The sequence below is a fragment of the Quercus suber genome, unplaced genomic scaffold (assembly GCF_002906115.3).
Source record: "Quercus suber isolate HL8 unplaced genomic scaffold, Cork oak 2.0 scaffold_195, whole genome shotgun sequence".
NCBI lineage: Eukaryota > Viridiplantae > Streptophyta > Magnoliopsida > Fagales > Fagaceae > Quercus > Quercus suber.
This window is the reverse complement of record NW_027069653.1, coordinates 229,383-249,832: the sequence shown is the minus strand read 5'-3', so window position 1 is coordinate 249,832 and position 20,450 is coordinate 229,383. Positions and strand designations below refer to the sequence as shown.

Genomic DNA, 20,450 nt, shown 5'->3' with positions numbered 1-20,450 from the left:
GAAAATCTAAAAAAACTTAAAAAAATTAAAAAATATTTCATAAAAAGATTTTAAAAATATTTTCTAAAAAACTAAAATATGGTTAACCGATTCCGAGTAATTTGCAAATTAGCTTTATAGTTTTACTAATATTTTGTTCCTTACAAAAAAAAAAGGTTTTAATAATATTTTAATTGTTTTATATACTACTTTTTTAATTTTGGAATGCTCCGACCCGTTAAATTCAAGAATTTCGGATGATCCACCTTGAAATGTACCATTATATTCTAGTATATTATTATTATAAAAAAAAAAAAAAAAACACATTAACCGAGAGCGACGAGTCTAAGTACGGCCTTTTTTTCATTTTCTTCAGTGCTAAGATTTCAATTTTCTTCTTCTTCTTCAACAATCACAGAGATCCATTCCCTCGAGCTCAACCTCTGAATTCAATTCAGGTACTCCGAAACCCGACCCGTTTTCAAGCTTCGTATCTCTATGATTTTCCTGAATCATGATTCAATTCTCAAATCTCTCATTTCATTTATACACGAACTCAATGTAAAAAATCTAAGTAACTAATAAATTAATCTCATTCAGTTTCTCTGAAAACTTTCCACTAATTATCGATGATTTCAAAGCTATTCGTATTCTGAAAACCATTTATCAAATTGTTTGAAGTGTTAGCGGTCGAGATTGCGTGGAATTGGTCTATCTTCGGCGCTTTATGTACTGGATCTGAAGGTACTTTTCTCTAAATATTTTTGTTTGTTTGATTCTGTACTGTGTAGCTTTTTGTTTCTATATTGTTGACAAATTCAACTCCAAATTTTTTTTTTNACTGTTGCTGCTGATTAAAATGTGACTGAAGCTGCTGAAATAGTAACTTATTTGAATGTTGTTGATCTTGTTTTGAACCTTCATGACTCTTTTTTCGAGGCTCACTAAATGTCACCCTCAAAATTGCTGATGACTTGGGATCAGCATTCTTCCGAGCAAAAATAACAGAAAAGCTCCCAAATTCTAGATCAGGCTCCCTAAATAAATCTGCAAGAAGGGAAGCACAAGAATGGGCATTCTTCGATGGGCTCCTGTCAACCTTCGTTCTCAAGGCCCGAGCGTTAGAATAGTTAGCCATATTTGCAGCTTCTCTTAATCCGCTAAGAAAAGCCCCATGCATCGTTGCAGGGTATCGCCTAGTGGTGGCCTCCCCTGCAAAAAAGAGTCTTCCATCTCCCACACTTTCTGCTAAAATATCATAATCATCTCCTGATGCCCCAACTGCAACATTAGAATAAGAACCTAGACTGAAGGGATCACCACCCCATCTGGTACAAACTGTTTGGATAGGCTCTGGAACATTGATTCCTTGGGGTTCATAGATACCTGCACGCATTTGTGCCCAATTTTGAACAAAAATTTAAAAAAAATAAAAATTTAGGACAGAAACTGTAACATTTTCAATGGTTTATAGACAAAAGATGAACTTTCTTAAGTTTAGTGACAAAAAATGAAAATTTTAAAGTTTAGGGACAAATAAGATAGTTTAAACACAGAAAAATGAATAGATTACCTTTGAGAATTTGGATAACTCGGGTCACTGCATCCGTTGGGGGCATGCTCTCAAACTTGTGAGCAGCTTCTCCAGCTACCAAAGCAATCAAGAGAGGACCACCAGCAACTGTTCCATAGCTGTAAAAGAGAAAGAACTCCCCTCGACGGCTCGGTTCATCACAAAGATGCCCAAAAGTATCAAGATCTGTGCCCCAGAATACATGAGGAAACAGCATAGCAACCTTATTCAATAACCCAAATCCTAACCTCTTTATGCCATCAAGCTTTCTCTGAGGCAACTCTGGAATAAACTTTATGGATCCACTCTTTAGAACCCCAAGTGGAACTGTGCACAGTGCCATGTCAGCCTCAAAGACCTGACTCCCTGCAATGACCTGCACACCATCACTACCATACCTAATGGTGTGTACAGTTTTCTCGTATGAAATTGGCACATTCTCAGCCAAAGCCTGAACCAGCCTTCCATTCCCTCCAGGCAAGAAGCAATGGTCCCCTCCCATATCATACGGGTCGTCTTGGTCCCAAAATGCAAGAGAAAGCTTTGAAAGCAATTCAGCATTCGCATATTCCAAATTTGCAAGATGCCAATTAAACAAGTTCATCTCCTCCGCATTCACTGCATCCCCATACACCTGCCGGAATGTTTCCAATGCTGCACCAAGAGAGACATCCACTGAGACCTCCCCCATTAACTGCCTAAGCTTACTTGCCTTGTCCAAAAGACGGTTAAAAGCAGTTTCCACCTTCATATCCATATCATGGTCAACCGGACTACCATCCAAACTATAAAGGGGGCACTTATCCCTCACTTTATGAAGCTGATAACCCAATTGTCGGGCCATAATACCAAGTGGATTCCCTAAAGTACCCGTCAGAACACTACCCCCTAAATCCGCTGCTGCACACACCCTATTCCCTCCCTCCATTTTCTTCGTATAGACTCGTCCACCTGCTCGCTTCCTACCTTCCAAAATGGTCACCTTATACCCAAATCTCATTAATTGCCTTGCTGCAGCCAGCCCTGCAAGCCCAGCACCAATCACAATCACATTTGCCTTACTAGGTTCAGCCGGACTCTTCTCCTTGATTGCTGGTGCAACCCCAAAATTAATATACCCGTGTGAAACCAAATAATTATAAGCAGAATCCAAAAGGGTATGGCCATGTTTAGGTATCTCGTCAATAAACATCTCTTTAGTGATCCAATTCGACACATTCTCGCGCCATTTCGCGATAATGTGGTTCCGAATAAGAATGTAGTTGACCTGCTCTATCCCCCCAACTACAGGTACAACCCCGGCATCGATTTCCTCCTCAGTGAGGGAATCGGCAGGAAACCCAGACGAGAGCGCAATCAAGGCCTCGGCTGTGGATTCTTTATTTATCACAATAATCTCATCGGAGATATTGGGTACAGTTCGTGTTGACGAATTAGGGTTTTCTACGATATGTCTAATTGAAGGAACCGAAATTGGAGTAATAGTAGCAGAAGAATATGAAGAAGAGGAAGGGACAAGACCGTTATTACCGTTGAGAATAACGTTGGGGAGTGGAGGAACATGAAACGACGCCGCTTTCCGCTGAGGCCGACCTCGCCTTCGCTTCTTGGGGACTGTGAACGAGAGAAGGTGATTCGTTGAAGTAGGGCTAGGGTTTTGGATTTGGAATTGGGTTTCGATTGGATCATCAGGGCTCGGATTAGAATCAAGATTGGGATTATGATTATAATTGGGGCTAGGGCTAGGGTTAGGGTTTGGTGGAGGTGGAAAAGGAATGAATTGGAGGGGAGGGAATGAAGAGAATTGATCTGGGGATTGGTCTAATGGATTCATGTTTTGGGGTTTTGGAGAGAGGTAAGTAGTACAGGTAGTGATGCAGAAGAAAGAAAGCGACTGTTTGGTTCCCGAGAAAATTTGAACGGCAATGGTTTAAGTACTTGGCAACGTCAACGTTTTGATTGGTTATAGTAACGGCTATGATTATCACCATGTCAGCATCTACTTGGAGTCATGGACTACCTGGAGCTCACCGCTACGGCGGAACTCTTACGTTGAGGAGTTGGGAGCACATAAGGTGTCACACAAAACACTGAAAAAAACAAAGCTCCCACGTCACATGTTTCAAAGTAAGCGTTAGAAATTTCTAATATTGTTGTTTAAGTATTGTGAAAATATGTACAGATTAAAAAACGTGCTTTATGCTATTTGGTTAATCTGTCAAGTTTTTGTTGAGTTTTAACTTTTTAACTTGCCACTCGATCCACTCACATCGGTTGCTAATATCAAAAGACCCACCATCAACTACCTCTTTGCTAGGTTAAGTTGGTTCCAATTCAAGTGGCGTCGAGTCGAACGGTTTTGTCATGTCCTTGCTAGGTTTGGACAACCCTAAAGGTGATTCATCAAGAAACCAAAGTTTAGAGTAGTAAATGAGTCAAGTTTTGTCGAGTATTAAATGTTCGAAATCAGCTTAAAAAAAAAAAGTAAAATGTTTAAATCTTGAACCAAACTTATAAATAAGATCTTTCTCAAAAAAAAAAAAAAAAAAAAAACTTATAAATAAGACAAAAATTCAAAACTAACTCTCTAATTTTCAGCTTTTTTTCATTTCAGTCCTCTAATTTTCAATTTTGTCATTTCAATTCTCTAACTTTCAATTGATATCAATTTGGTACTTTGTTAAATCTTAGTTATTTGCTGCCATTAAGTGAGCAAAAACGACATTGTTTAGGCTTTTTTTTAATAAATTTCAAAATTAAAAGAAAATAAAAAACTGTTATTAAAAAAAAGAAAAAAGAAGAAAACATTTAGGGGAACGACTTCGTTACCCTAAAATCAAAACCAAAGAATATGACACCGAATTTGCAGAGATTGATAGATTGAGACCGAGATTGTTGAGATTGTTGCTGCTGGTATATCACATTTTGCAGCTCTGTGCTTCCAGTGGAACTGGTATGGAAGTATAGAAAAGTGGCACACGCAAAATAAAAGAAAGTATTTTACAAAATGCTCTATCAAACATCAAGAGGATTGATATCCCAGTATCCCTCACCTTGCCTGCTTTAAAGGTGTAAAAAGGATAAGTATGAATGACTGGCTGATCTGACATGTTTTTTGTGTTTGTGTGTGCGCACATCTGTGTGTGTTGATAATGCATAATATTGACAATCCATATAAAATCTTATGCAGAAATGCCCCTAAGAACAGTTTTTGGATCTTAAATTTATGCATATCAGGGTCATATTTCATTTTTCTCATGACATCACTCCTTTAGTTTTTACTCCTCTTCTAGTTGGTGAATGGTTCAAATTTATTTTATTGTTGCTTTAAGTCAATGTGAGAAACTAGTCCTTTTATAAATTTATGTTTGGGTACGATTCTAAACCATTCCTTTGATGCATAAAATGGTCCAAATTGGCTTGCATTTTTAATTTCAGTAAGACATTGCTGGTTTATCATATCCTTTTTACTTCTGAGAAATTTCGTTTAGACCGTCTAGGTTGCTGCAAAACGTGAAATTTTTGTCTTATTTATAAGTTTTTTTTTTTTTTTTTTTTTTGAGAAAGATCTTATTTATAAGTTTGGTTCAAGATTTAAACATTTTACTTTTTTTTTTTAAGCTGATTTCGAACATTTAATACTCGACAAAACTTGACTCATTTACTACTCTAAACTTTGGTTTCTTGATGAATCACCTTTAGGGTTGTCCAAACCTAGCAAGGACATGACAAAACCGTTCGACTCGACGCCACTTGAATTGGAACCAACTTAACCTAGCAAAGAGGTAGTTGATGGTGGGTCTTTTGATATTAGCAACCGATGTGAGTGGATCGAGTGGCAAGTTAAAAAGTTAAAACTCAACAAAAACTTGACAGATTAACCAAATAGCATAAAGCACGTTTTTTAATCTGTACATATTTTCACAATACTTAAACAACAATATTAGAAATTTCTAACGCTTACTTTGAAACATGTGACGTGGGAGCTTTGTTTTTTTCAGTGTTTTGTGTGACACCTTATGTGCTCCCAACTCCTCAACGTAAGAGTTCCGCCGTAGCGGTGAGCTCCAGGTAGTCCATGACTCCAAGTAGATGCTGACATGGTGATAATCATAGCCGTTACTATAACCAATCAAAACGTTGACGTTGCCAAGTACTTAAACCATTGCCGTTCAAATTTTCTCGGGAACCAAACAGTCGCTTTCTTTCTTCTGCATCACTACCTGTACTACTTACCTCTCTCCAAAACCCCAAAACATGAATCCATTAGACCAATCCCCAGATCAATTCTCTTCATTCCCTCCCCTCCAATTCATTCCTTTTCCACCTCCACCAAACCCTAACCCTAGCCCTAGCCCCAATTATAATCATAATCCCAATCTTGATTCTAATCCGAGCCCTGATGATCCAATCGAAACCCAATTCCAAATCCAAAACCCTAGCCCTACTTCAACGAATCACCTTCTCTCGTTCACAGTCCCCAAGAAGCGAAGGCGAGGTCGGCCTCAGCGGAAAGCGGCGTCGTTTCATGTTCCTCCACTCCCCAACGTTATTCTCAACGGTAATAACGGTCTTGTCCCTTCCTCTTCTTCATATTCTTCTGCTACTATTACTCCAATTTCGGTTCCTTCAATTAGACATATCGTAGAAAACCCTAATTCGTCAACACGAACTGTACCCAATATCTCCGATGAGATTATTGTGATAAATAAAGAATCCACAGCCGAGGCCTTGATTGCGCTCTCGTCTGGGTTTCCTGCCGATTCCCTCACTGAGGAGGAAATCGATGCCGGGGTTGTACCTGTAGTTGGGGGGATAGAGCAGGTCAACTACATTCTTATTCGGAACCACATTATCGCGAAATGGCGCGAGAATGTGTCGAATTGGATCACTAAAGAGATGTTTATTGACGAGATACCTAAACATGGCCATACCCTTTTGGATTCTGCTTATAATTATTTGGTTTCACACGGGTATATTAATTTTGGGGTTGCACCAGCAATCAAGGAGAAGAGTCCGGCTGAACCTAGTAAGGCAAATGTGATTGTGATTGGTGCTGGGCTTGCAGGGCTGGCTGCAGCAAGGCAATTAATGAGATTTGGGTATAAGGTGACCATTTTGGAAGGTAGGAAGCGAGCAGGTGGACGAGTCTATACGAAGAAAATGGAGGGAGGGAATAGGGTGTGTGCAGCAGCGGATTTAGGGGGTAGTGTTCTGACGGGTACTTTAGGGAATCCACTTGGTATTATGGCCCGACAATTGGGTTATCAGCTTCATAAAGTGAGGGATAAGTGCCCCCTTTATAGTTTGGATGGTAGTCCGGTTGACCATGATATGGATATGAAGGTGGAAACTGCTTTTAACCGTCTTTTGGACAAGGCAAGTAAGCTTAGGCAGTTAATGGGGGAGGTCTCAGTGGATGTCTCTCTTGGTGCAGCATTGGAAACATTCCGGCAGGTGTATGGGGATGCAGTGAATGCGGAGGAGATGAACTTGTTTAATTGGCATCTTGCAAATTTGGAATATGCGAATGCTGAATTGCTTTCAAAGCTTTCTCTTGCATTTTGGGACCAAGACGACCCGTATGATATGGGAGGGGACCATTGCTTCTTGCCTGGAGGGAATGGAAGGCTGGTTCAGGCTTTGGCTGAGAATGTGCCAATTTCATACGAGAAAACTGTACACACCATTAGGTATGGTAGTGATGGTGTGCAGGTCATTGCAGGGAGTCAGGTCTTTGAGGCTGACATGGCACTGTGCACAGTTCCACTTGGGGTTCTAAAGAGTGGATCCATAAAGTTTATTCCAGAGTTGCCTCAGAGAAAGCTTGATGGCATAAAGAGGTTAGGATTTGGGTTATTGAATAAGGTTGCTATGCTGTTTCCTCATGTATTCTGGGGCACAGATCTTGATACTTTTGGGCATCTTTGTGATGAACCGAGCCGTCGAGGGGAGTTCTTTCTCTTTTACAGCTATGGAACAGTTGCTGGTGGTCCTCTCTTGATTGCTTTGGTAGCTGGAGAAGCTGCTCACAAGTTTGAGAGCATGCCCCCAACGGATGCAGTGACCCGAGTTATCCAAATTCTCAAAGGTAATCTATTCATTTTTCTGTGTTTAAACTATCTTATTTGTCCCTAAACTTTAAAATTTTCATTTTTTGTCACTAAACTTAAGAAAGTTCATCTTTTGTCTATAAACCATTGAAAATGTTACAGTTTCTGTCCTAAATTTTTATTTTTTTTAAATTTTTGTTCAAAATTGGGCACAAATGCGTGCAGGTATCTATGAACCCCAAGGAATCAATGTTCCAGAGCCTATCCAAACAGTTTGTACCAGATGGGGTGGTGATCCCTTCAGTCTAGGTTCTTATTCTAATGTTGCAGTTGGGGCATCAGGAGATGATTATGATATTTTAGCAGAAAGTGTGGGAGATGGAAGACTCTTTTTTGCAGGGGAGGCCACCACTAGGCGATACCCTGCAACGATGCATGGGGCTTTTCTTAGCGGATTAAGAGAAGCTGCAAATATGGCTAACTATTCTAACGCTCGGGCCTTGAGAACGAAGGTTGACAGGAGCCCATCGAAGAATGCCCATTCTTGTGCTTCCCTTCTTGCAGATTTATTTAGGGAGCCTGATCTAGAATTTGGGAGCTTTTCTGTTATTTTTGCTCGGAAGAATGCTGATCCCAAGTCATCAGCAATTTTGAGGGTGACATTTAGTGAGCCTCGAAAAAAGAGTCATGAAGGTTCAAAACAAGATCAACAACATTCAAATAAGTTACTATTTCAGCAGCTTCAGTCACATTTTAATCAGCAGCAACAGTTTCAGGTTTACACTTTATTATCTAGGCAACAGGCACTGGATCTAAGAGAGGTGAGAGGGGGTGATGAAATGAGGTTGAATTACCTCTGTGAAAAGTTGGGAGTGAAGCTGGTGGGAAGAAAAGGTCTGGGGTCTACTGCTGATTCTGTTATTGCTTCCATTAAGGCTGAGAGGGGCAATCGCAAACCTGCTTCAACTGCTTTGGCTCTCAAATCAGGTGTGCAGTTAGATATTAGCTTTTGTAATCTACACTGCTTTATTTAGCTGTTTTAGAACTTAAAGTATTTATTTCATGGTTTTGGAAAAAGGGACATTGAAGCTGAAAACAGGCATTTTGAAGCGAAAAGTGGTGAGGTAGGAGCTGAAGATCTTGCAAACTTTTAATTTCTTGAATATCTCAAATATTTTTATACTAATTGATGTGAAAGTAACATTTTATCCTTATTTATTTCCCAGAAAGGCTAAAATAGTGCGTAATAGCAATGGACTGGCAGCTGCTGCTAATTCAAATGTAGTAAATGGTAAAGTGTCAGAGGAAACTAAGATGTCAGAGGAAATAGGGACCACAGATCAATTACTTCTTGACACACTTGGTTCAGGTAAAAATTGGTGTCTTTTGGTAGTTTTTCTGTTCTAAATATACTTTCATTGCTTTATGAATTGTGGTTCATTGCAATACCCAGTGGAATCAGAATTTTCCCTGTATGTTTTACACCATCATGAAAATAAATCTTAATTTTTCTTTTTCTTTTTAAACCTTAAGAGTATTATCTACTTATAAAAAAAGAGTATTTAGTTCTCTCCCTCTCTTTGTGTGTGTGTTTGTTCATGTAATCTACTATTTCATAACATGTATATCATCCACTGTGGTGGTGACTTCATTTTCATTACATTATAGAGGACACACTGATCAAACTAAGTTTTCACTCTTTATTTTCCCTTTTTCTTAAGCATTTAGTTTCTCTGTCTCTATCTATTTTCCTGTGATTACTGTGTGGTGGTCCCTGCCCTTTTGAAGGGGCCATCCATAAAATTAAAGTATGATAAGTTTTTCTTCCATAGTACATTGTGATTACAAGTGTATGTCATCCATTTTGCCAATGGCTTTATAATCCGTCCATTTCAGAGGAGACACTATTCCAAGTAAAAACCTTGGCAACAAAACAGAATGTGTTTTCTTAAATAATTGAATGTGCCTGTTCAGTAATTTTGTTTTTGGGTAAATAATTAAATAATTAAGATGAAGTTTTCCAATGGAAAATCTAATATGACTTTTCATATTTCATTAGGGCAAAATCAAGGTGACCTGTTGAAGCAATGAGTAGACCTTGAGAGGTGAGATGTCATCAACTATGTTGATTTTTTATGAATGTTAGTCATTATATGTAGTGGTTCAAAATTTTGCTTTGTATTGGTGGAAAATTATTTGTTGCATCCTTAACCTGCTTTTCTTTTCTAGATGTTATCTTTGGAGGGCCTAGGTAGTCAAATATGCATTCTTGCACAGATTGATTTCCATTTTAATCTAACCTGATGCGGCATTGTCTTCTGTTTGAGGATCTGACCAAAGTATGCCATTCCATACTGTTTTTATGAGGGTCAATGTAATTGTGTAATATGTCTTGTATTTCAGTTGAAGACATTTTATTAGTAAAGAAGTTACATTATCAAATACTAGGGACTAGGATCTGAATGGTGGCTATAGCAGTTATTTAGCAGGTTTTTGTGTGGTTGAAAATCAAGTAAGGGACATGTGCATTATGTGAAAATAATCTTTTCAAGATCAATTTAATGGTGTGGGCCTTGTGGTTGGGTGTTCCGCATAATTTTTTTTTCTTTTGCTTACGACACTCCAATACATCATCTTAGCATGGAGGAGCATTATGTATTTCGTTATATGTAGATTTGAGCTCTCTGCGCTTGTATGATTGAGAACTAACCTTTTTTCCTGTGAATGTTTTGTCATTGATGGAAGGATTTGCTCTTCACCTCTGAATCTATCAAAAGGGCTGCTTTGCAAGCTATCAGCAATGACCAAGTTTCTGTTCCCAGCCTTGTAGTAGCTGTATTTACTCATGATCTTTGGCTGGATCACTATGAGTGCTATTGTCAGCTGTTTGAAGATGTCTATGCCACCTGCAGAAGGACACAACTCTGCTGTTGGTTGGCTTCTCTGCTGGTAGGTGACAAATGCAATTTCAAAGTGAACATTGAGCTGGAGCTTGGATTTGGCCAGAGTCTGCGCATCATCAAGATGCCTGAATTGATGGAGTGCTTGTTGATCAATACCACTGTTTGGCTAGGCCACTGGTGAACTCATGAGAACGAGGCTGCCCCAGAACTCTCAACTGGTTAAGCTTGTTTGCTGCCATACTGATTTGTGGGGTGGATAGAAGAGTCCTGACGATCACTGAGCCTCTACTATGAAACTCAATATTTTGTGAATAGCAAATTAAATCTTCAAAATTTTGTCAATATTCTCACCTTACAATTAACAAAAAAAGAAGAAAAAAAAATCTATATAATTTCAAGATCGCAATTGAATATATAATATAGTTTTTTTTTTTTTTCCAATTTCTTTTTCACGGTGAATAATGATTCAAGTCATTTGACTAAATTTGGTTAGCTTTGTCAATTAAGAGCCAGGGTAAAGGTGTGGGTCTCCAATCCAACTGCTCCTGCCATCTACAATGCTTGGCATATTTTGGATGGATTTGTCTTTCGCAGTATCCTGATTTCCTTGATTTGAGGTCTAATAAGTGAATTAGTGTACGCCACATATGCTTTTAATGCTTCATTTGCTTTCAATTTTGGCCATGTCTCTCGACTCTCATCAATTTAAGATTCACAGGAAATCTATAAGCCAAATGTTATAAAAAGAGCTCAATATTGGAATGAGCGTGCATCAGAAACGTGTGTTGATGCAGTAAATCTTTTAGGGATATTAAAAGATGAACATTTCTGGTGTGATAAAAAGTTAGAAGGTTGCAAAATCTTATCAGTCAATAAACATATATCGACTGACTGCTAAGAAGTTTCAAAATTTTGGACACTAGGAATCAAATGGACGCCTAAGCCGAACATCTATCTTCTTTTCTTTTTCCTTTTTGGGTTGGTGAAGCCAACCGAACATCTATTTACTTAAAATAAAAAAGCCATGACCAAAATGTCATATAGTCTGCCAAGCAGATTGTCCAAACTCAACATCTCCAAACAATTGATAGCGCCGAATGCATGTACTATAGCTATTATCTCATCATTCAGCATTACTTCACATAACAAATACAGTGCTGGAAACTTTTTTTTTTGGGTAAAGCAGCACAAGTACTGAAACTAGTTGGTTGGTAGGGGCAGAAGCATCAAATACATGTTAAAATGCACAATTTTGTGTTCATGACAAGAAGATTCCCGATTCAATTTTCCAAGCAGTGATTGCAGATTCCTGGTATTGACAATACACATTGTCTTTCAATAGTACACTTGTGGAGATCACCATTCCAAGGTGTAATAAAACCAGGACGAAAATATGAGAACAAATTTTTATTCTTACCCCAAAAATGAATCTCATAGCACCACAAATATCTTGTATATAATCGTTATCCAGAGATAATTATATAATAAACAACAGTATTTACAGGTAATGCTTTTTCAGAAGCTGAGTATTGTCATGTAAAAGCCCTTTCGGCATCACTTGCGTCTCTATGATTATGCGGGTTGTCAGTCACCCCCAACCATTCCTCCAGTTGAGCTTCTTTATCAGCTTTGAAATCATCAAAGTTTTCTGAAACTATAACTAAATTTTTACTCGGTAAGCTGACATCATTCTGTTCTTCTTGCAGTGGATCATCTTCAATTTGACTTGACAAGGGTAGTTCATCTGCTTCCACATCTGGCAAAGATGAGCCAGTGCTAGCTGATGTTACTGACACTGATGGAGTAGGGAACAAAAGTAGCTTCTCATCCTTGGTTTGTGTCGATTCTTTGGGATCAAGCTGTGGCCACTTGAAATTGCTGGCCTTCTGTTTTGCTGACTTAAGTACGGATGACAAATAATTACCACTTCTTCTGTTCTCCTCTTGGTCAAAAACTGCACTACGACCCCAAGTGGCTGGTCCCCAAGAGCTAGCTCTTCCCATCTGAAAACCTGAAATTGGGTTCCGGATTAACCCTCTTCTTGGTTGTTTTGTAGACATGGTCACTAGAGATTTCTTGATGTCTCTTATCATCTCATCAGCAATGGGGAATCCACATTCTTTCATTGACCTGACCATGTTAATAGAATCCTCTGAATCTTCAGTGTGCAAAGTTGTCTCTCGAGACTTCTCCACAACATTATTCTTGAGAGAAACGACATTGGGCACTGCATTTTGAGTATGATGCTGGACATAGAAAAGTCCTACTGAGGGTTCATTTGCCACATATTTAATCATGTCTGCTAAGCATTCAGTTATCTCCATGAAGCCATCAACAGTGGAGAACCCATGCATCCTTTCAAAGGCAAATGTCAGTTCATCACTGGCTTTGTCAAAAATTACAAAGCAAATGCATCTTAAGGAGAGAAAACAAGAGATTGAAATGAAAAGAACAATAAGAATTGATATTAATTTAGTAGCTTTATCAATCTTTTATCAATCTTACTGATTATTAGGGGAAAAAATTTATATAATATATTATTAATCAGTAATACAACTTTATTAAAATAGAGGAGATACCTCATGTACACAGGATGTACAGAAAGCTCTTGAAAACATTTACAAGATTGAAAAATTATGATCAACAAGAAAGGGAGTCAATGAAGTCTACAACAAAATTAATTAGCCCATGCAAAGCATAAATTTTATTTTTTTGATAAATATGTAAAGTATAAAATTTCCATGCAAAGAACTTGTAATCATATCCAATATGATGAAAGGTGACTGTTTCAGGGTGCTTACATGTTTCACCAAATGTAGGATTCAAATACTTGATCCAAACTTTAAATTATAAAGAAGAAATGTGGCTTCGTTTGAACATTTGAGTTTTACTTTAAAGAAACAATTCTGCATCTGGAAGCATTAACTGGTGTTATTTAGAGGCATTATCATCAATCCAAGTAGCATGACAGTATGACAGGCCCCCATTTTGGATGGGGACTCATTACACTCCTGTCCCTAGGTTTTAAGTAGCCTTATTTCATGGAAAATTATTAGATCCTCCCGGAGTACCATAAATGCGTACTCTCTCCTCTCACATGAATGGTGGGTCCCACCATGAATTTAATTAGTGAGGCCCACCATTTATAAGAGAGAAGGGATTACATATTTATGGTACTTCAGAAGTACACAATAATGTACTTCCTCCTCTCACATGAATGATGGGTCCTACTATGAATTTAATTAGTGGGACCTACTATTTATGAGAGAGAAAGGAGTACGCATTTATAATACTTCAAGAGTACACAATAATTTCCCTTATTTCATATAGAGCTCGTTCACCATCTAATAGCCTAGAGATATGATCATTGTATACACATATATTTTACCACTTTTACATTGAAATTTCAGGAAGAGAGCAAGCCTATACATGATCACTAGAAGAGTGTAAGCTTATACATGATCATTTCAACTATGTAGGCTGAAATATATAGAATATCTATTAACCTCATCAAACTAAGTGGGTCACATGTCCCATCTTATGGGTGCTAACTGCTAAGTAGCCATGCTAGCACTAACTACCAACAAAATAAGATGCTTTAATTAGTTAGTTTTGGCACCATTGAGAATTTGAGGCGGGAACTTCAAGTTTGGAAAATGTCTTTATTTCTTTTTGATAACTGATAAGTAGAAACATCTTCATTTTCTTTGCATTTGGTTTATAGAAAGGTCCTGATTTGGAATCATTGAATGCTTCAAAGTTGATTGGAACTGTAAACATATAATGCATGCTTGTTAAAATTATGATAAACCTATGCTCAAGGGTGGCACATCAATTCAATTTAAGGAAAATTAATTTTTTTCCCCACTATTATGTGTGAAAATTTCAAAAAAATAAAAATCACATAATATGAAAGACCTCCTAATAAGAATAAGACATGCAACTAGACTAGGAAGTAGGAAGACCCTTTTTTCCCCTCTCATACACAATTTAGATCTTAGCATTGTAGGTCTAGTTTTGAATCCCACCAATGATCTAGCTAACATGGCATGATGTCATTTCCTCCTCTTGTAAGAACAAGGTGGAGAATGGGGTTGTGGGTTTAAGACTCACCTTGTGTAACTTACCAACAAAAAAAGAAGAAGAAAGGTCTAGTTCTGTGCAACCACACATTGAATCAATTGGAGAACCTAAGGTACAACACCTAAGAAACTGTACCTTAATTCAATCCTTACAAATTTTCCTTTTTCTTTTTCTTTTGAATTGATCGTTTAAATTTGTGTTTCCCACAACCATCAACACAAATTCAAGACCGGAAATTCTCAAATATCAATAGTGTCAACAATTTGATCCAATGTGGTCATCTACCATGCCAATCTTCTTACCCTTCAAACATCAAACAGCTTGAGTTGCATCTCTTTCCTACAAATACTCCACTCATCCCAAAAAATATATTGCCATAACATTCAAGGAAAATATACTATGCTTATAAGTTAAAAAGTTCAACATAACAAAATCTTTTGCTTGAAGCATTTTCCATTGAAATAAAAAGACAAAACCGCCTATAACTAACCATTAAGATTATGCATTTAAATCAATACCCACATGAAGATTTCACATAATACTAAAAACCCAGCTCTCAAAATTCTTTTTTTTTTTTTTTTTGGTTGATTCATCTAAAAGCTGAGACATTTTAGAGCCAAAAAAGAAATTTTTTTTTTTTGAACGGCAATGCGAAAGAGAGGGAAATATTGACTTACAGGAAACCCTAGAAGGCACTGCAGAAGAATCGTCAAGTATTTGATCGTCTATGACACTTTTTCTTGAGCTTTCCTGAAGGACAAGCAGGCTTGCAATTTGGAGAATCTTCGTTGTTCTTTCTCGTATATATCCAGGTTTCTGTGTCCCTCTGTCTTTCTGACAAGCAATTGCATCAAGCTCAACTACCGTCATATAAAGACAATTTCAAGGTTCCTTTTCAAAAGGATAAGATAAAAAACAGTTTAAATTGCAATCTATCTATTAAAAATTAAATTAAATTATATTACAATATACACTCTTAAAATTTAAAAAATTTTGATTTTGCCCCTTAAAATTTCAAGTTTGGATATGCACCCTTACATGTTTAGGTTTTAAGCCCTTCCATCCATGTGTTGTAATGAGGTGTCCATCAAGTGTTATCTCAATTCAAAACGGTGCAGTTTTATAAATCTAAAAATTTAATAAGTAAATGACAAAAAATTTCCCAAAATTTTAAAGATATAAATTACAAAATTTTCAGAATAATATCTATCAACCTTTTAATAAGGTTCAAAACAACATACTTTTAATGAAAAACATCGTTTTTGAGCTTAGTTAGCACTTAATGGATTCTTCATCATGATGCATTGACGACAAACTTAAATTCAAACGATACGAAATGTTAGGGGTATGAATTCAGTTTTTAAAATTTTAGAAGAAAAAAATTCAAAATTACCTCAAGCTTTAAAGGTATGTTTTATAATACTAAATGGAGATTATGTTAGGAATATTAATATTTATTACTAATAATTAAATATTTTGTAATGAAATAATCATTCATATTTTTAAGTTTGGTTATTACATATGGAAAGTTTGTGAAAAATAATGCATACGAAAAGTTTATATTTCTTAAAAATATTTTAAATTATTAATTTAAAAAGATGTTACATATATTAAGGAATAACTATTATATCAATTTAAGAAATGGGATTAGGATTGGGTACCTAGAGTATTGCACTTGGTGCATTTACCCCCTCCTTGCTCACAATTTTTTTTTTTTTTACTACTTTTACTTTTTAATTTTCATTCTTTTACTTTTTCTCCCTTTATTTATTCAATGGATAACATTGAAAAATATTGTTTTTTTCAACTCTCAATCCCATCTATTAAGAGCTATTGCATTAGGTGCATTATCCTATTGCACCTAATTTCAATCTTATGAAAGGAATAGTTAGCAAGAGCCTTATAGCTCAACTTGTTAGTATCTCCTGATATAATTCATAAGTAACATATAAAGTACAAATCTCTCATTTCATGTTGTAACTATTGAATTAAAAAAAAAAAAGAAAAAAAAAAAGGAAGAGTTATTCCTTAATTTAAGGAATAATTACTCATTATAATAATAATGCAACCAAATAATTTAATAATTATTACACATGAATAACCATTTCATTGCAAGATTTATTACAACATACCAAACATGCTTTAATTTAGTCTTTAGTTCTTTAATTATTAGCTAATGTTTTTTATTTATTTTGAATAAGATGATGTTTAATTTGATTCCTCAATTATTGCTATTAAAATTGCTTTCATTTTCATCTTTATTTAAATTATAATAAAAGGTGTGGTTATTGGTGCACAAGTTAAAAGATTAACAAGAAAAGTGTTAAATTTTTTAAATCAAGTTAATTTCAACTATTGATTTAGTTAAATTTTAAATGGTAAGAATATTTAATAAGCATAACAATAGTGAGATTGATATTATTTTCACAGCAATTCAATTCACATAGGTGCCGCAAAATCAACAATTATAAGGAAATAAACATTTTATAACTTAAGAGAAAATTTGTTCATTTATTAATAAAAAAGATAATAAGGAGGGCAGGTAGTTTGAATATCTACTTGGGTCAGATCATAGTACTTTCTTATCCATTTGGGATTTTTAAAGGAAAACATGCAATTTTAATTAGTAGTGCCCACAAATTAGCGTAGAACTTTGTATTTTTAAGAAAAAAATGCATGTTTTAAAATAAGGCAAAGAAAGTTTTGAAATTGCTGTTCATAAGGTGCTTTGGGGAAAAACAAATTGCTTGGTTTTTAAGCAAAATTGCTTTTTTGCACCTCAATAATACACTTTCACGTATTTTATCTATTGATGACAACAAAGCATGGTAGATTGGGTTGAAAGACTTTTTTTTCATCCTTAATATAGTGGCTATGGTACTAATGACAGAGATAAGTGAGAGAAATGAAAGGGGGGTGTTAGGAACCTACAAATTCCTAATGGGGATGAGTATGAATTGTAGGGAAATTGATGAGAATCGTAAGGAAATTGATTTAATTCGAGGTAGTCACCCTCTATAGAGAAAGAGAGAGATTAAAAGAGATAAAGATGCACTGATGCACTAGGAAATTGGTTTATTCTTCAGTGATAAAAATGTGATTACAAGTAGGTATTTATAGAACCATAAAACTATTCTATTGCCCCACATGGCGTTATCCTAATGGTTCTATTATTCCCCATGTGTATTAATAATTCCAACATATGTTAAATGTTGTTAACATACTTGGAATTATAACTAACTAACCAACTAACTAAATGCAATATCACAACAATTCTTATCTATATACTGATAGGGATTCCTAAAAGGGGGGTTAAGAGTACAGAGAGAGTTGTTTTGGGGAGTAACAATAAAAATAGAGACTTCGTTTTGGAAATGTTAATAGGAAATTTATATATATATAAAATTATCATAATTATAATATGTAAAAAAAAAAGAAAAAAAAGAAGAAGAAGTTAAATTCTATCTACACACTTGTGTGTGGCATAGTAAGTGTGTGTTTGGCAAAAAATTTTTGTACTACCTTATTTTACTATTCAACTTATTTTTGCTACTATTCATGGGGCCCACTGCACTTTTTGGTATTATTCATTAGTCTCATTGTACTATTTCAGCTAATTTTTACCTTTAACTACAATACTTTCAGTAAAAAAATGTTAGTTTTAGCAAAATAAGCGGATTCTAGACAGAGCCTAAGTAGGAAATGTCAAGGCATTTGGTCATCCCTAATTTTTACCAAATGCTCAATTTCATTTTAAAAGTCATGTTTTCAAAACATACTTTTTCAATTGATTAACCTAAATGGACTTTGAGAAATACAATTCATTAGTTTAATCAAGATATTAATTTCCTAAGATAAGGAAATGGTGGAAGGGTTGAGTTGTTATTAGTAAGGCAAAAGCCTTTTAGCAATATTTTCTCTTCCACTTTGGGTTTTCACTTTTCAATAAGAGAAAGGAGAAGACTTATGATAGATTTGTAGAATAATAATATACCATAAATAGAGAAGGCGCATAGATGTCACGTCACCAAATAAGATGGATCGACCAAGTTAAGAGCCCAACCAAGAAATGACTTAAGGAGATCGCCTTTAGCTTATGATCGAGCACAAACGGCCCAAGCATAATGTTTGAAAATTCATTATTCCCATCATATAAATCTATAACTACTTGTGGAAATCTTTATAATATGAAAGTAGTTACTTACTCCTCTCATTATAGACCCATTGCTTCATTAACTTAAGCATTACAATCATTAAGTCGGTGCCACATTAATAACTCTCCTAACTTTTTATTTTTAGTTATTTGACTGATTGATCTACCATTTTAATATATCTACAAGCTAAAGTGTATCGTTTATTACTGCTTTTAGATTTAATTTATAATAATTTTCCCATGCATCGCATAGGTTTGCCACTAGTACATCTAAAAGCTGAAGCGTAACATTTATTATTGCTAAGCTATTGTAGCGCCACCTCATCGCCACATCATTGACCACATAATTATTATTTTTCTTATTTTTTTTTATTCCTATTTTTATTAAAATAATAAATAGATTATTGACTTTACACATTCATCTTGGATAGTTATAACATTATATATAATTTTGTCTTTACATATTCATCTACTTTAATTTAGAATTTATTTTTTATTCTTTTTTTTTTTTTTACAAAAAAATATAAATAGATTTTTGACTTTACATATTCATTTTGGGTGGTGTACGTACAAGTTAGATTTGTAAACTTGTATAAAAAAAGTGTATGAGCTATGTAACAGTACGTTTTGATGAAAAAGCTCGAAAGTGATAAAAATGAAAGCTCTAACACCATAAAGTTGAGAGAAAAAAGAAAAAAAAAAATGCAAGGAAAACAAAGAAAACAGTGGAATGTATGTGTAAAACCCTTAAAAATGGGTGAAAAACCACGGGTGAGCAAGGGTGAATGTCCCTTACTCCTTCAAGCTCTCTATTATGTAAAAAATGGAAGTTTTCCTTATACAATGATGATGTTCTTACTAAAAGAAAGGTTTTTTCTCTACCTCACTTCCTTATAAACTTTCTACTCTTTTCTTTAATGTTCTCTTGTGGTCCTTGCCCTAATGGTCTAGCAACCTGTTCCTCGTATAATCCGAGGAGTGTTGCTAGGTACAAAAGACAGGTGTCAAACCGTGATTCCCCTGTTTGAACCCTAATAGAGCTGTTGTACTATGTAGTGGCTAGAGGAGAGAGAGTAAGCACGCTGAGGTCAGGGTAGCGACATGGAAGGTGACCCTGCCACCATGTGGGGAGCAATCCTTGGACAAGGAAAGGGACATCAAGAGCATTAAGAGTGATGCTCATGTTCTCAACAGTGGTCCAGCACAAGCACAGCCAATAAAAGAGAGAGATTTCATAACCTTTAACCACAGGGGGTCACAATCTCCCTTTTGAGAGTGCTAAGTGTCCATGTCAGGTGCAAATCTCACTCTTCTCCAAGATGGTCATGCCGTTGGCATGGACCAAAGATCTTTTCCCCCGGCCAACGTTTCCTCTCCTTTGCTCACAGTCATTCCACATGTAGGGTCTAAATTCAGTCATGTTAGCATTCTCATATGCCTTAGCTGATGTACTGTACATATGGTTTTAACATTATATATAATTTTGCCTTTATATATTCATCTACTTTAATTTAGATGTTTATAGCTAAATTACGAAATCAATGAAGAATAAAAAACCAAAAACAATATCTATACTATACATGATAATGGAGGTTTTGTAATAAATTTTATAAAGCTCTTTATGCACCACATCTTTAGCATCTTTTCTTCTTCTTCTTCTTCTTCTTCTTATTATTATTATTTGAAATTCTTACTTTGTTCAACTT

The 20,450-nt window shown here is 35.8% G+C and overlaps 2 protein-coding genes and 1 pseudogene across 3 annotated transcripts; 1 reads left to right on the top strand and 2 right to left on the bottom strand.

Annotated features, from left to right (window-relative positions):
- Positions 1-1,014: 1,014 nt before the first annotated feature.
- LOC136069887 (protein FLOWERING LOCUS D-like) lies at positions 1,015-3,642 on the bottom strand (annotated as a pseudogene).
- A 1,917-nt stretch (positions 3,643-5,559) lies between these two features.
- On the top strand, positions 5,560-10,943 carry LOC112023717 (protein FLOWERING LOCUS D). 2 transcript variants are annotated; one of them, XM_024056343.2, is made up of 6 exons: positions 5,560-7,643; positions 7,831-8,592; positions 8,684-8,729; positions 8,832-8,974; positions 9,665-9,710; positions 10,351-10,943. In XM_024056343.2, exons 1-5 carry the CDS (start codon positions 5,810-5,812, stop codon positions 9,694-9,696), a joined length of 2,817 nt encoding a protein of 938 aa, XP_023912111.1. In that variant the 5' UTR covers positions 5,560-5,809; the 3' UTR covers positions 9,697-9,710; positions 10,351-10,943. The 2 variants fall into 2 exon arrangements, with proteins under 2 accessions (XP_023912111.1, XP_065635044.1); XM_065778972.1 differs by lacking the exon at positions 10,351-10,943 and adding an exon at positions 9,835-10,344.
- Positions 10,944-11,900: 957 nt separating this feature from the next.
- Positions 11,901-15,491, bottom strand: LOC112023745 (uncharacterized). Its single transcript, XM_024056373.2, has 2 exons — positions 15,269-15,491; positions 11,901-12,863 (listed from the first exon to the last, which is right to left on the bottom strand). The coding sequence occupies exon 2, from the start codon at positions 12,860-12,862 to the stop codon at positions 12,041-12,043; it is 822 nt and encodes a 273-aa protein (XP_023912141.1). The 5' UTR covers position 12,863; positions 15,269-15,491; the 3' UTR covers positions 11,901-12,040.
- Positions 15,492-20,450: the final 4,959 nt, after the last annotated feature.

What these genes read in the sequence shown, in the direction of transcription:
- LOC112023717 (XM_024056343.2), top strand. Translation starts at nt 5,810, where the DNA reads ATGAATCCATTAGACCAATCCCCAGATCAATTCTCTTCATTCCCTCCC. An exon ending in AGTTATCCAAATTCTCAAAG is followed by an intron (nt 7,644 to 7,830) that starts GTAATCTATTCA and finishes AAATGCGTGCAG; the next exon opens with GTATCTATGAACCCCAAGGA. An exon ending in TCTTGACACACTTGGTTCAG is followed by an intron (nt 8,975 to 9,664) that starts GTAAAAATTGGT and finishes ATATTTCATTAG; the next exon opens with GGCAAAATCAAGGTGACCTG.
- LOC112023745 (XM_024056373.2), bottom strand. Translation starts at nt 12,862, where the DNA reads ATGCATGGGTTCTCCACTGTTGATGGCTTCATGGAGATAACTGAATGC.